This window comes from Gopherus flavomarginatus, chromosome 5, assembly GCF_025201925.1.
Source record: "Gopherus flavomarginatus isolate rGopFla2 chromosome 5, rGopFla2.mat.asm, whole genome shotgun sequence".
Taxonomy (NCBI): Eukaryota; Metazoa; Chordata; order Testudines; family Testudinidae; genus Gopherus; species Gopherus flavomarginatus.
The window spans coordinates 119582588-119598854 of NC_066621.1; the positions used below are offsets into that span (position 1 = coordinate 119582588).

Below are 16267 nucleotides of genomic sequence, written 5' to 3' on the forward strand. Positions count from 1 at the left end.
CCCCTCAACTGAAAAAGAAGCTGAAAGGAATGTTGATGATGATGATGAGCCAAATTCTGCCCTCCCTTGAGGCCTGCTCTGTTTCCTGGGAGATGGCACCCAACAGCTTGCAGAACGGGACTCTCCTATCACTCTGTTCCCAACGACTTTGGTGTGTTACACTGACGGGAGAGCAGAATTTGGCAGTTTATTTCCCTGTATTAAAATAAGTCCTTGGGTTTCAAAAACTAAATGAAATATAAAAAATCTCATTTGCTGTTACTTTTTGCATCTGTCTCCGCTTGGGGCATGGAAGCTATCCTGGTCAGTTTCACTTTGTTTTCCTAGCCAAGTTCCTTTCTAGGTTCCTATGTAGTAGCTCAAGGCTGTTGGGTGTGAGTTCCCGAGGCTGCAGGAGAAGCTTTACATTTTAATAACACAATACTGTTTTGTAAATTTCTCTCCCTTTAACAAAATCTATAATTTCTTCAGTTAATGTAGGCTGTGGTGGGTCAAGCTATATGATTGACAATAAATCGTGTGGTGGAATATAGAACAAGGGTCAGCTTAACCACAGAATCATAAAAGTTAGAAACAGAAATCTTCTATGAGATGATTCTGGCTGGTGCAAGATGGTCCTTTATTTTACAATTCCTGGTCTTTTGTTTAGGTGAGCAAGTTGAGAGTGAGATGGTGGGGATTTAGAAGATAAAGCACCAGACTAGGAAGTGGGGGATTTGAGTTCTAGTCCCAGTTCTGCCATTTTCTCACCATGTGTGACCTTGTGCAAGTCTCTTCCCTCCTCTGTACCCTAGTTTCCCCTTCAGTAAAATAAGAGAAGGGACCCTCTCTTCATATAGTGCTTTGAGATCTACAGATGAAACATGCTATAGAAGTGCTAAGTATTTTTATTGCTAAATGTCCCAAATGATGGGGCTTCCATTGCTTCTCTTGGAAGTCTCCTCCACAGACGGATGGACTGTAGCAGCCCAGGGGGTGTCTCTACACTTGGAGGAGAGGTCATTGGCCTTTGTTTGCTGTGTTTGCTGATAAGAGATGCACCTTGTGGCTTCCTATGTGTTGAATGAACATTCATTTAAAGATTTCCTTGAGCTTGAATCTGTGTGTGCAGAAGGTTTAGCATCTCCTTCCTCCCCTTATAGCTTCCCTGTATGTGTCTGAGTCAGATCTGCTAACTCTATTGATCAGTATTTTTACTCCTATCAGCCTTGTAGGAACCAATGTGGCTGTGGGCTAGTGAGCTAGTTATTGTTCTACCTTATGTGTTGTCAGTTCTTTGGCAGCTAATGCACCAATCCTGCTGAGTGTCCTCAGCTACCACTGAACATAAACTCATGTCTCACAGGACGACAACATTTTTTCCCAGATCTGGACCTTAGCGTCCAAAATATGGGTGTTAGCATGAAAACCTCCAAGCTTAGTTACCAGCTTGGACCTGGTAACGCTGCCACCAGCTAGGAATTATACAGTGCCTAGCTCACTGTGGTCTCCCCAAAACCTTCCCTGGGGGACCCCCAGACTCAGATGCCTTGAGTCTTACAACAAAGGGAAATAACCCCCTCCCCTTGTTTCCTTGTTACTTCCTCCCAGGCTCCCCTCCCTGACGACCTTAGGAGATTCCCTGCTTCCAGTCCTGGAAGCACAAGTACTGAGAGATCTAATCTCTCCCCCTCACCCAGAGGGTATGCAAAGTCAGGCTTAGTAACTCTAACACAAAGAGATTTTCCCCCTGACTTCTTCCTCCCACCAATTCCCTGGGGAGCTGCAGACTCAATTCCCTGGAGTCCCCACTAAAGAAAAACTCCAACAGGTCTTAAAAAGAAAGCTTTATATAAAAAGAAAGAAAAAGGACATTAAAAATAGGCTCTGTATCACAGTGACAATATACAGGGTGAATTGCTTAAAAGAAAAATGAATAAACAGCCTTATCCAAAAAGAATACAATTTAACACATTCCAGCAACTACAGACATGTAAATACAAAAAAAAAAAAAATATAAACCTATTGTCTTACTATCCTTGTATTTACAACTTGGAAACAGAAGATTAGAAAGCCTGGAGATAGAAAAATCACTCTCAGACCTGAGAGAAGAGAGAGACCAAGAACAAAGAACTCACACCCAAAACTTCCCTCCACCCAGATTTGAAAAGTCTTGTTTCCTGATTGGTCCTCTGGTCAGGTGTTTCAGGTTACTGGTGTTACCTCTTTACAGGTAAAAGAACATTAACCCTTAGCTATCTGTTTATGACAGTGTAGGAGTGAGTGATTAATGTAGCCTGCTAGTAGCTGGGCTGTGCAGCGTATAAGGGACCGTCTGCTAGTGCTGGCTAAAGAAGTTCTTCTTTACTTCATGTGGTAGAGGCCTAAGTTTCTGGAAATGACCAAACATGGTTCTAGTCTCAGATCCCTCAGGGAATATGTGAATTATCAAGTAGTTGTGTCTGTTTGTAGCACCAAACTCATTTCATTTGGGCCATGAGTTTCTACTGCAGAATCCTTATTATTGGGGATGATGATGTGATGCAGAAAGGACCTAGCTTGACTCTCAGATCCCAGATTCGATCTGTGGTGCTTGAATTTGAAAAGTTCTTCTTTGATTTGGAAACAGAGCCAGTTTGATCTGGAATCGTTATCAGGGGAGAGTAAATACTGAATCTGCTGCCTCACTGTGCTTTGGTATCCAGCCTTTCTAAGGAGGCCAGAACAGAAGAGTCCATTGCATTTTGTAGGTGGTTAAAGGGGAAACAGCTGCTCCCCTCACTTTGATCCTCCCCCTTAACAGCCCAATTGATAAATAATAGCAGTGCAGCCACTTGTATTAGCTATTTACCCAAAATTGAGCTGGCTAATGAAAATGTTTCTAATTAATATGAGGCAGATGAAAACTCATTACAACAAGGTCATTGGTAATGAGAGATTATCAGAGCGTAAATGACCAAGCTTGAAGCAAAATGAAGATGGAGCATGAGCCAGGGAATTGGTACCAGCTGTACATGCATCCAACTGCAAGGAAGGGATGGAGTCCAGCAAGGTAGCTGGTGGTTATGGGAGAGCTTTGCTGCAGTTACCATCAAGTGCCACTTCCCCCCACCTCTCCTAGCTCTGCAGAGGATTCGATTAGTTAGAGAGGTGGGCCTGACCCGCAAAGTTGGGATTCCCAGGACCAGTGCAAATGTCTCCAGGATCCAATGTCATTCAGAACTGTGGCGAGGTTAGGTCAGGACCCTCTCTAGTCAGTGGTGTTGGTTGTTACAGATTTGTGAGTTTGAGGTGGTGTGAATCTGGGTGCCAGCGTGGCGTGATGCTGAGTGCATGTACCATAGGTGTCAGTTCTAGTGTCTACATGTTCATGTGAGTTCAGGGCTCGGTTTGAGTGCATGTGAGTTTGAGTGTCAACATGTGCATTTGTATGTGTGTGAGTTTGGATGTCTGCACGTGCCTTTGACTTTGGGCCTACATGGGAAAAATCCTGTCAGAGTAGATTATTGCTTGCCCTTGTTTCAGCTGCATGTGGGCTATGTATTGTATTGGTGATAAAATGATCCAGCCCCGGCACCAGTTTTTGACTGTTTTGGCAGTAAGTTCCACAGGGTGATTGTGTGCTGTCTGAAGAAAATAGATCCTTTAATTTGCCCTAAATTCACGGGTCATTCTGGTTCAGTTCAACAAATTTGTGAGCATCCATTCTCTGAATCTTTTTAATCTCTGCTAGGGCTTCTTTAAATTAATGCAGTCCTAACAGGACACAGAGCACCAGATGCAGGTGTCTCATTGCTCGGTGTTGTGTCATTGTAATAGGTCCTGTGTTTTCTATCCCTTGTTTTGAATGCAACCAAACACCTTATTTTACTCTTATCACAGCTGTGTCTTAAGCAAACATCTTTATTAATCTGAATTCCACCTGCCGCTGCACTGCCTAATCTCCCTTTGTGTTTGAATCCACCTGAACCTCCTCACAACCTTCTGTAATTTGTACTGACCCAGACTAGACAGGACTGTTGTGTAGCTTTACCAGCCATCTGCATTGTGTAGCCCCATCACCAGTTTCCTGACTCTAAGAGGTGAGGAAGAGAAAGGGATCGGAGCCAGATCACTTCCACACCACCTTTGGAATGGCTAATGCTGCTAGTGTCACTGACTCCCCCACACCTTGGGCTCATGACGCGGGGATTCCGTCTGCTCCCCGCAAAGGTAGGAGGGCTTTCTAGGCTGTCTCCTGCCCATCCCTGCATATTAGCAGCGGGGATCTGGTATTTGGCATCATCATCAGACTTCACCAACTGGGTGCCAAAGTTCTGTATCTAATGAGTGGCCTCCATTACTATAGAGCATTTCACAAAAATTAATGAATTTAAGCTTCACAACCTCCCTGTGAACTAGGTCAGCAGTATTATCTCCATTTTATACACACAAACTGAGGCTTAGAGAGATCAATAAATCACTTACCCAAGGTTGCACAGTAAGTCCGTAGCAGAGGCAGGAACAGAACTGAGATCACTTGAATCCCACTTCAGTGTCTTAGCCATAAAACCTTCCTTCGTCCTCTTAATTCTCCTCTTCCAAATAATTCAGAAACACATGAAATGGAACATGGGAGCTGCCAGAGTGGATCAGGCCACAGCCTAGTCTGCTGTCCTGTCAACAACTGTGGCCAGTACCAGATGTTTCAGAGGAAGCTGTAAAGCCCCTTCGTGGATAATTATGCAATAATGTGCCAATACGGGGAAGTTTTTCTTGATCCCATTCAGTTAGAAGTTGGCTTATCCCAGATAAATAAAGATTAAAGCAATTTATTCATTTTTATCCTCTCTAATATAAGTGCAGATGTTCTTGTGACTGTGGGGCTAATGATGTGAACTGCCTTTGTAAAGTGCTTTGAGATCTGCAGATGAAAAACACTATATAAGACCTAGGTATTATTATTATTATTTATTATTTTATTTATTTATTATTTATTTTCAAATTGAATAAATATATAAAGTCTTCCTAATCTTGCCAAACTCTTGGCCTTGATAGCCTGTGGCAGGGAATTCTATAGTTTAAGTATGTATTGTGGGTTTTTTTCCTTAAAAAGACTTTAAATTTTTTGCCTTTCTATTTCATTGAATGCCCCTTTGTTTGTTGTATCATGAGAGGATAAATAAAAGCAATGGATTTACCTTCTCTATGCCATTCATTATTGTATATAACTCCTTCCTGTCCACTCTTGTGTGTCTCCTCTCCTCTCTAAACTAAACTGTTTTTGTACAGAAGTTTTTCCTAGGCCTTCAGTAATTTTTGCTGCCCTTCTCTGGACCTTTTTCTCTTTCTGCTCTATCTTTTTTGAAATGGGATGACCAGGACTGAACACGTTAGTCAAGGTGAGGATGTATCTAATGGCATGATATTTTTAGTATTATTCTCTATCCCTTTCTTAATACAATCTAACAAGTCATTTGCTTTTTTGACTGCCACTGCGCATTGAGCAGATGTTTTCATTGAGCTCGCCAGAACGATGCACAGGTCGTTAGTGGTTACAGTTAATTTAGAACCCCTCACTGCATATGAGTAGTACAAATTGTTCCTTCCAACATGCATAGCCTTGCACTTGTCTACACCGAATTTCATCTGCCACAATGTTGCTCATTCACCTGGCTTTGTTAGGTATTTCTGGAATTCCTGACAGTTTTTTCTGTTCTTGAATAACCCCGGTAATGTCATATCAGCCAGAAATGTTACTACCACACTGTTCATCCTATTGCAAGTTCATTGATAAATACAATGAACACCAGCATTAGTGTGCACTTAGTGGGGTAGGTACTCTGCTGTTAACCTTTGGCAATGCTGTACATTGACCATTTATTTCTATGCTTTTTTTCTGTCTCTTAGTATGTCTACACTGGAAAAAGAAGAGGTATTTTAGCGTTAGCTAATTTGGATTAAAATAGCAGTGAAGATACAGCAACTCGGGTTAGCAGCTTGTGTGTAAGCCTTTAGGCCAGCCTGGTGTTGAACTTGTGGTGTTAATCAGAGTTACAAGCCAAGTTGCTGTGTCTTTGCTGCTCTTCTAACCCTAGTGAGCTAGTGCTAACACTTTTTTGCAATATAGACATACAGTTAGGCTGTGTCTACGCTAGTCTCTCTTCCCCTAATCTTCCAGTGTTGCTACCACTGATTCAGCTTCAGTGGGGCAGCAACAGTGGAAGTGCTAGTGTAGACAGGGCTCCTTTGGCATTGGTATTTACATTGCCATGTTGTCTGTCTCTGCTCAGAGCAGGTTTAAAATGAGATAGTTAAAAACACTAATGGCTGTGGGAACCTTGTCTCAACTAGAGATCCTACCTTTGTAACCGTTGGTAGAGTTGAATTAGAGTGTAGAAAAGCTGAGAAGTTTTGGGGGGATGTGGAATAGATGAATGCAGGCAAGATAATAGCCAGTTTCTGATCCATTACGGTATTTTTTTTTTTGTTTCTTACCAGTAATACTTGTTTTTCGTAATAGCTGTTTGTGAAGGACTTCATGGAAGGCCGTTTGAAAGTTCAAATAGATATCTCCCCTTTCTTCTTTATTTACTTTTGTGTTAACAGGCTCAGAGAATTCTAGTATGTGGAGATTAGAGAGGAATGATTTTTTCCTTCCCCAAATCCATGCCGGTTTGTCTCAATCTTATCACATTCAGCTAGGTGATTTATATAGCTCACGCTGTAAATATTGTTTCAACTAATTTACCTGGTACAGAAGTAAGGTTAACTGGGCTTAAATTTCCAGGATCACTCTTGGATCCTTGTTTAAAGACAGATGTGCAACATTTGTTACCCTCCAGTTGTTGAGTAAAAGAGCTGATTTTAATGAGAGCTGGTGTATTTTGTTAGCAGCTCATCCACTTTTAAAATTCCTTCACAATTCTTGGTGCTTTACACAATGGAAATGCTGCAGTTGTTCCAGCAACCTCCTCTTTTGGCACCTCACTGTGTGCCAGTGCCTTATCTTTATTATCTGAAAAGAGTAATTCTGGGATAGTTCTCTCCCCAACATCCTCCCTCCACTTTTGGTTGCCCAGTGGACCCACCAATTTGCTCAAAGGCGTCCAGTTTCTGATACTGTTATTTAAACATTAGTATCTATACTAGTGCCTAGAGGTGCAAGTCAGGATCAGGAATTTCTGGTGACTTGTATTTGTCTTTGGCTACTTGTTCTTCAGATTCCCCCCATAGCTCTCCTAATCCCCATCACTCATTTTGCCAGCTATGGTTTATGCATCTTCCTAGGTTTTTATTTGGGCTGGATTACCCCTTTTAAAGAATCCTTGTTTTATTTGAGGAATGTCCCTTAAACTTGCCCCTTTTTCTTGTCTTTTCTTGCTTCCTTTTGTGTTCAGGGGTATGCAGACCTGGGATTCTGCCAAGATAATCTAATAGTCCCCCCTGGCCAGAAACACCATGAAATCAAGTTTGTGTTGAAGTATTTAATTTCCTGATGTGATCTTTTAGTTCTTTCTTACTCAATTCCTTGCCTTTAAAAGTTAACTAGCACTGGTCCCATTTCAGACATCTCAGTGTTAGCTTTTGTGTGATCTGAGGAGCTGCTGTTCACTAAGACTCTCTGGGTAATTTTTTTCAAAAGAGCTTAAGTGATTTAAGAGCATAAGTCTCCCTGAAACTCAGTGGGTCACGTAAGTACTTTTGAAAATGTTACCTTCTCTCTCCATTTGCTGAGTGTAGTGCTTAAGCCCTGAGGAGCTTCCTCTCAACACTCTGGGGTTATTTCTTTTCTTTCAACCTCTTATGAAGGGCCATATTAAAATCTCTTTGAAAATCCAAGTCAGTTCACTTTAGGGCCAATGCATATGTGTCTGATGCAGGCACTATGGGGAACATGGAAAACTCGTCCTGCTGAATCTGAGGGAGGGAGAAACAAATAGAGACTCAGAGATGAGAGTGCAGAGAGAGAAACACACACACACTTGTGCTGAAGCACTGTCCAAATGGGGTTTAATCTTGGTAATTCTCAGCATTTGAAATGCATAATTTCCCTGCTAACCGCCTAATGTATGTTTGTGTGTCTGCACACACCCCTGTCTAGCCACCTGCCCTTTTCCCAAATCTTACCCCTCCTGCCAACCCAACTGGGAAGCCCTTCTATATTAGGCCAACTCTGTTCTCTGCAGAGCACATCGCAACCACCTCCTCCCTTACAGCCAGCAAAATGCTATCTGCTTTGTCAAACCCACCCAGAGCACTGAGTATAGGTTCAGAGGCAGGACTGGCACCAATGTACTGTAGCTGATGGGTTTGGTGACCCCTCTGGAGGACTTTTTCCACCTGTTGCTCTAAAAGGGTTATCTCTCAAATCATCTTCTCTCACAAGCTAAGTCGTTGTGGGTTGGCTTAGTGAGGGGAAGCCGGTCTGAAGTGAGGAGCTCTGCATTCAGTTCTGATCATGAAGAGGATGGTGATCATTTTTATGTCTTGTGGTAGTGAGTCCCATAGTCTGGGCCCAGCTCCTGGGAAAATTCTGTCTCCTGCAATCACGGGCCTGCCCCCTTGGTCGACAGCATCACTATTCTAGTGGAACGTTGCTGTTGTAGCAGGTGGTGGTTGCAGAGGGACAGAAGAATTCTCAGGTGGTGAGGGCCAGTCCCATGGATGTCTTTGAGTATTGGACAGAGGCTTTGAACTGGACTCTGCATTTAGGGCCTGAAGTCAATGGAAAAGCTGCCATCAACTTTCGTGTTGCAGGAGCAGGGGTGTAATTGGGTGCCAGTGCAGAACCTCCAGCTTATTTTAATGTTTGTGGCAACCTATGTTTCTGAGTAGGCCTGAGGTCCTGAACACATGGGTCAGGTTGACCTGGCCTATGTCTGATAGGATCAGAAATAATCTTCTGGCTGCTGGCAGATATATGTGGGCATTTTATGCCACTTTGGTTATTTGAACATAAAATAGCATTGAGGAGTCCAAAAGTACCCTTGATAGTGGGGATGTTGTACAGGAAGCAGATTCTTAGCAGTGTTTCCCTGTTCCTGCCAACAACATCTCATTCTTACCTGGGATCAGCTTTAGTTGGCTTCAATCAGGTGCTAGTTTGGGCAGGCACTGAGAGAGCTGGCGGACGGTGCTGCTTGTGTTTGTTGTAAAGGAGAGGTGCAGCTGAGTGTTGTCTGCATTCTGCTGGCATTTCAGCCCTTGTCTCACCAGCTGTCCCAAAGGCTACAGGTAGATCTTCACTGATATTAGAAAGGGAGAGGATTGAGCCAAGGGGGCTCTGCAGGTGAGGGCTTTGGAGGGGCAGTGCCCATGACAATCCTCTAGATTGAGTCTTGGAGGAAGTACCTGTGCCATTTCAGGGCACTTCTATTTAAATCCTGTAGCTTCTTAGAGGTGAAGCAGAAGTATCTTGTGATCAGTGGTGTCAAATGATGCAGAGGAGTCTAGCAGAATGTGTGTGATGCTCTTTCCTTGTCTATAGTCAGGAGGAGATCATTCACTGGAGGAACAAGTGCCTTCTGTGTCTCATACTCTGGTTCGAAGCCTGACTGGCAGCAATCCAGGATCCTGGCAGCTAACAGTGGGAACTGGAGACCCATTTTCTGCCAGCTTTTTGATTAGGTTGCTAAGAAAGGGGAAGTTAGATACTGGATGGTGGGTTTGTGAAGTCTCTACATCCAACTGGTCCCATTAGCACTGATTGGACTATTGCCCTATGTTTTAGGGCTAATGGTAGATTCCCCTCATCATCAGTCTGTTAGTGGGGGCCCCAGACTTACTCTAATTTCTTTCACCACCCAGGAAAAGCAAGGCCAGAGACCCATATGGTGCCCCTGGGAGCCAACAATGCTTCCATCGGTACTTCCAGCATAAATGGGCCAAATTTGTGTTTTGGTTTTGGTTTTCTACTGCTGCTCCTGGTGTCCTGAGAGCCCCTCCTAGATGTGGGTGCCTTTCTCTGAGCAGTAGGATGATAACTCCTCACAGTGCAAGGTGGTGTGTGCTGGAGGTAGTTGGAGTTTCCTAAGGGGTGGCAGAGTTCCACAGGGCATACCTTTGCTGTCTCTGGGGCAGAGAAGAGGTGGGCTGTCTTTGCCTCCACAGCAGGGGCACAGGTGTGCAGACATTCCTTGGATCTGGGTTGGGCTGCATTTTCTGCCCCCAGTGCTCAATTTTTTTCTACCTACTGTTTTTTGTCTCAGGTCGCTCAATAACCCTGGTGATCTGTGTGGGCAATGGGGCAAGAGAGGGGGCTTCAGGGCTAGAACATCGATCAGGAACAGGTGTGCCTCACTGATTCTCTCATTCTTTCGCCTCTAGGCTGGGGAGCTTTCTGTGAGTAAATGACTCCCAGCCTCAGTCCCGTGCTTCCTGTGCCATCCAGTGCTAGTGCCCAGTGCTGCTATACAGAAGACTTGGATTCCCTTCCCAGCGCCAATCCCCCTCCCCCGCCCCCCCCCGGCCTGCCTAATGCTTGGTGATGATGAAGAGACGAGAGTCCTGCCCTGCTATACAAGAGACTGGGGTTCAGTCCCTAGCTCCAGACTCTCCCTTTCCAGGCCAGCCTGATACATGATGCTTTGCAGTGCCACGTAGGAGACCTGGGTTTGATGCCTAGTGTCTTGTGTCAGTCCCTGGATCCTCCCGATGCTTAGTGCTCTGCAGTTAGCCATGCGGGAAACTTTGGTTTGGCTCTCTCGCCTGGCAGGGACTACGAGCTGTGTGGGGGCAGCATATTCCTGGTTCCCATTTTGTCTCTGGGAGCTCACAGGGCTCTGGCCTGACCTTCTTCCCACATCAGAGATCCTAGAACACAAGTGGGGCTGGATGTGTTTAATTCAAACCGGCTGCCCCCAGCCTGTCCTTCCTTTCCCCTGGAATACAGGCAAACTCTGGGGAGCTATAGACAGCAATTGCCTCCCGCTGCCTTCACTGGCTGCTGGATTTTTTCTCCTCTGCTGGAGACAGTGTGTTGAGGATAATTATCCAAGCTGCATAAAAGCTGTTTTCCTATAATGGGCTGAACTCCTTGTACTGTGACAAACTGCCCAGCTGCTCTTGCTGCCTCCTGGTCCCTTTCTCTTTCATCCCTATTACTCCCTCTCTCCCTCTTTTGCTGTTTCTTTCTCTTTCATTCTTTCCATTCCCCACTCCCTTTCTCTGCCTATCTTCCCCCATCTCTCCCCATACACATACACACAAGGCAGAGGCAGGGGGAACAGCCAGGTCAAGAACCTAGTTGCCACAACAAAAGAATCAAAGGAGTCCAATAAAATGCAGCACACTCTTCCCTGTGACTGCAGCCCAGACAACCTGAAGGCAGCATTTTATATATGTAAGTCTGAGTGCACTTTTGAGCTGTGGCAGGTGTGTGCACTTTTGTAGTATGGGTTATACTTGCAAAGGGATGTGTGTGTGTGTGTGTGCGCGCGCACACACACACATGTAAGCTTATGTATGTGTGTTGGCACATCCATCTACCTGTCTGATCTATTTTGGGTTTTCTGGAGTGTCCAGCACCATAGTATCTATGTGATTCATAGGTCAATGAGATCTGCATACAATACCCCTCATGTATCTCCTGAGTTTTCTGCTCTGCTCCATTCCCCTTCTTTTAAGGTATTGTTGTTTATAGTGAGAAATGCTTTGTCATAGAAGAGGTTTTTGTAGGGTGCCCAGAAAGGGGTCAGACTCTGGATTGGTTTGACCTCCTCTAGCAGCTCGTTTCACAGCTGAATCTCCTTGATTGAGAGAGATTTGTCTGACTCCTGCATGCTTCCTCTGGCCTTGCTGAGATGCATTGTCTCAAAGGAGAGATGCTATCACTGACGTAGCTGCATGAGAGATGGGAAGCTCAGGACCAGGTGTTGAACTGGTACGGGAAGTGAACTGGACACCAGTGGAGGGATTGGAGCTCCGGGACAAAGCATTTACAGCAGTCCATCCCGTTGAGGGTGTCTCTGTGTGAGTGCATGCTAGTTATTTTCAGAGAGTGGAAACTCATTTTGCCAAAATGCTGCCTGCACTGATCTGTCCTGGGGTGTTAAATGGTTGATGTTCTCTACTGCAACCTCCCCCAAGGATGTTTAACTTCTTGAGCCCCCTCCAGGCATACTTTTATCAGAGTCCCCTCACCTCCTGGCAAGGGGCTGGAGGATGTGCCCTGCTTTGTTTAAAGGGACCGTAGTGCTCTTTCAGGATACTGAGGAGTTTAGGCTCCAAATTTGTTCTCCCTGAGTGAGACACTGAATCCAGTTTTCAAGCTTGACTTGTTTGGAGTTGGCTTTAAGGGGCTCCTGGGATCACAGGGAGGTCTCCCTGTTCCACTATTCTGTTCTACACAGGTTCTTATACCGCAATAATTGCCATAGCTTCAGAGCGCTTTCCAGTAGTGCATTTTAGCAACATGACTAAACTCTGTCATGTATAGTTCATTCTCACTCAGCCTCGCAAGAGGAGAATTGTGTCTGCAATGTAGGGTTTGGGTTTGAGTGTGAGAGTTTGGTTTTTTTTAATGTAGACGCTACTTTGTGTTTATACAGAGAAGGCTGGTCAAAGAAATATGTCTTGCACTTGAAGCAGAACGTGATGAGGCTTTTGATGGTCTGTAGTTCCACAGCCTCTGAGCAGCCCCTGAGAAAACTCCATCTCCAAGCTTTGACAGACAAGCTTTATGGTCAAGAGTTCCACTGTGCCAGAGGAGTGGAGTTGTTGAGCAGTGGTCTTCACTCTGAAGCTTTATGTGAGCTTTTACATATGTTGGGCCTGGGCCATGGAGCACCTTGAATCATAGAATCATAGGACTGGAAGGGACCTCAAGAGGTCTTCTAGTTCAGTCCCCTGCACTCATGGCAGGACTAAGGATTATCTAGACCATCCCTAATAGGTATTTGTCTAACTTGCTCTGAAAAATTTCCAATAACAGAGATTCAATAACCTCCCTAGGTAATTTATTCCAGTGCTTAACCACCATGATAATTAGGAAGTTTTTCCTAATGTCCAACCTAAACCACCCTTGCTGCAATTTAAGCCCATTGCTTCTTGTCCTATCCTCAGCGGTTAAAGAGAACAATTTTTCTCCCTCTTCTTTGTAACAACCTTTTATGTACTTGAAAACTGTTGAAGACAGAGCCAAGTCTGAGGACTGAATGTCGTGTATTGCAACTTACTGGCTGCGAGACTGGATTTAAAATCCCACATTGTTGTTTTCATTGATCAATAATTCATAATGCTACAAGAAGAGTATTCAAGCCAAGCACGTAAAAGTTAGGACATGCAGAGTTTTAGGTTGAAAGCTCAGCCTTAACTCTGCGCACTACCCCATTGCTTATGTTTTAATATATAGGGTATGTCTACACTGCAGCTGGAAGGTGTAATTCCCAGCTCAGGTAGATATATACATATTAGCTCTGATTTAGCTAGTGGACTAACAATAGCAGTGTGGCTCTTGTGGTAATGGCAGTGGCTTGGGCTAGCTGCCTGAGTGGAATCCTGTCTGAGATCCTAGGTACAGATCTAAGATACTATCTCTGCTAGTATGGCCACACTGCTATTTTTGGTAAACAAACTTGATCACAGCTAGCATGTGTCAGTCTACCCAAGCTGGGAATTACACTTCCCAGCTGCAGTGCAGACATAGCCTATATGTTAAAACATAAGCAGTGGGATAGTGAGCAGAGTAAAGGCTGACTTAGCTTGCAACCTGAGCTTTGTATTTCCTACCTTTTTAGTGCTTGTTTTTGTTTTTTGTTTTAAACTTTTGAAAGTTACACTAATGCTAGTTTTTTGCTGGTCATGTCTCCAGGTATTCTGAATATCTGAGTGACTGGGTGTGAACTGCTAGGAGCTGATGTTTGTGGCAATGTCACTGAAAAAGGGAGCTCACTCCAGAATTGCTTTTCTGTTTGGGATTTGACTGACTGCTGATACCTGATGCTGTGAAGTATTAGCCACTTGCATGCAGATAGAAGAAAAGTATAGAAATGGATGGGTCTTTTTACTTGTAAATTTTCTGGAATTCTAATAATGTAGCCGGATAAAGTCAGTCACAGTTTGTTACCTTCCTGAATGTCGAGTGTGCCTGTGCCCCAGGGAGCGTTTCTAGTAATAGTGTAAGGCAGAATAAATCATAGCTATTAAAGGGTCAGGTGACTTGTACACTTTTGTGATACAGATTCAGGGTCACTGGTTGAACTCCAGACCTGGCTAGTGTGTGTTTACACTTGTTTGCAGTGTTGTAGCCATCTACAGTTGTTGTTGTTTGATGGCTGGTTGTTGGCCAATGTGAAATGAATTTGAGAGGCCTCCTAATTCCTAGTGTCCACTTCACTGACATCACACTTCAACTGGCAATGAATAGGCCCCTGCACAGGTTGTAGCTATTCTGCTGGTAGATAGGATCAGATTGCCAAGGAGCTGCCCATCAGCACCATTTACCCCTGCTAAATTGACGGAAAATAGTTTTTGTTTTTGTTTTGCTGTGTCTTTAAATAGGATGTCTTCCCCCGAGGAAGTTTCTGTGCTGACACCCTCAGGATGGCATCTGTCTTCCCTCTCCTCCCTCCCCCCCCTTTACTCCACTGCACTCACACTGGGAACAGAGCCACGCATGTGTGTTTTAAACTGGAGCAATGGTCCTGACTTTTTTGCTTTATGCTGTGGCACGCCCCCTGTGGCTCTGTATCAGTTCCTGTTCATCAACAAAACACATTCCCACAGTTTAGCTGACAATAGGTGATGCAGGTGCACCTCCAAGGAAGGATAAAAATAGAAAAGAAAAGCAGCTGCATTTGAAACCTAAGGGAGTAAAAGTGTGCATGCATGTGGGGGCCCATGGGGGGAAAGCAAAGGTGAAGGGAGGAATAAGGAGCAAAGAGTTGGAGAAAGGGGCTTGGCTGATGTTTTGATCTCTCTGCAGGTGCATCTGCGCTCTGCGGAACGTCTCCGGGACCTGTGCTGTGCCAACAGAGGCACCTTCATCAAAGTGGGGCAGCATTTGGGGGCACTCGACTACCTTCTGCCTGAGGAATACACTCGCACCCTGAAGGTACTACACAGCCAGGCCCCACAGAGCAGCATGCAGGAGATTGAACAAGTGATCCGTGAGGACCTGGGCAAAGAGGTATGAGACAATGTAGCCCTCACTGGCCTGCCAGGCAAGCCAGCTGCAGCATGACAGCTCTGGGCAGCGAGCCAGAGGGAAACAGGAGCAATGAGCTGCTTGGTGATTTTCCTTCATAGGTGGAAACATGACAAGGAAGTTCACGACACTGGCCTTGTGCTTTGGAAGACTTAGATTACAAGAGAGACAGCAGTGGGAGTCATCTTATCCTAGCTCTGGGGCAAGTGTGGTATTTCCCACACATTGCTGGGCATGGCTGGCAAAGTCTTGTGAGAATTACGGGGGAGGAGAGGGTTGCTGGGCAGGAATGAGGGACATCAGCAGAACAGTGTGTGCAAGGGCCTGGTCTGAGAATAGCAGGGGTGCAAGAGGTCAGGACTGAGGCCCATGAGCAGAGCTATGGGGTTCCCCGGGATTGGAATGCGGGGGTGTTGCAGTTGAGGAGCGAGATACATTGGCAGATCTGTGTGTGGGCAGATAGCACTGCCCCTGGCTGTTCTCTACCATGTGTACCTGGCTCTGACAGCCCTTTACTTTCACAAGCCCCTAATTAACCCCAGATGAAAAAAATAAATAAGTCCCTTTAATAACAGCATAAATTGCTTTTGCTGCTGACACTAAGGCAACAGACTAGCAAAGGAGGCTGCGCCATTAACCCTTGGGGCCTGGGAGTGAAGTAAGTGTGATATCCTGCTTCTTTTCAACTCATCCCTCATGGTGACAGCTCTATCCTCAGACTGAGGAGTGCCTCGCATGTAGGGAGTAGGCCATAGGGAGTGTGGGTATGAAGCAGAGCAGTGAGAATGGGAGTGGTATGTGAGGAGGAGGGGCAGCTTTATGCCTGGGTAATGGTAGAGAATGTTGGTGGAGGTAAATGGGTCAGGGTGCTGGGAGAGGGTTGAGTAGTGTGGGAGCAAGGGGTGTGTGTCAGGTACTTTATGTTATGGCTGCGTGTATGGGAATGTATTGGGGAGAGTGCGCCTAGCTGTGTGGGTAGTATGGCTAAGTGTGTGTACCTGGGAGTCTGTAGGGGGTGTTCTGGGTGGATATGTAGGGCATTGGGATGGGTCTGGCTCTGTGTAAGTTGTAGGAGTGACTATTCATCAGTGACATGAGGGATTGGATAAGGGGGTTGGATATTCATGAATGACAGTGAGCATTTCCCCATAGTTCAGTTGC

General features: G+C 45.0%; 1 protein-coding gene across 4 annotated transcripts in view; it reads left to right on the top strand.

The window, feature by feature from the left end:
* Positions 1–16267, top strand: part of ADCK1 (aarF domain containing kinase 1) — a 211326-nt gene that overhangs the window by 46422 nt on the left and 148637 nt on the right. For all 4 annotated transcript variants that reach the window (XR_007774436.1, XR_007774435.1, XM_050953282.1 and 1 more), the window contains exon 4: positions 14885–15088. Coding sequence is in view for 2 of the 4 variants with exons in the window: in XM_050953282.1 (XP_050809239.1) it covers positions 14885–15088 (204 nt within the window). In the remaining 2 variants the exon portion in view is untranslated. The remainder of the gene's footprint in view (positions 1–14884; positions 15089–16267) is intronic.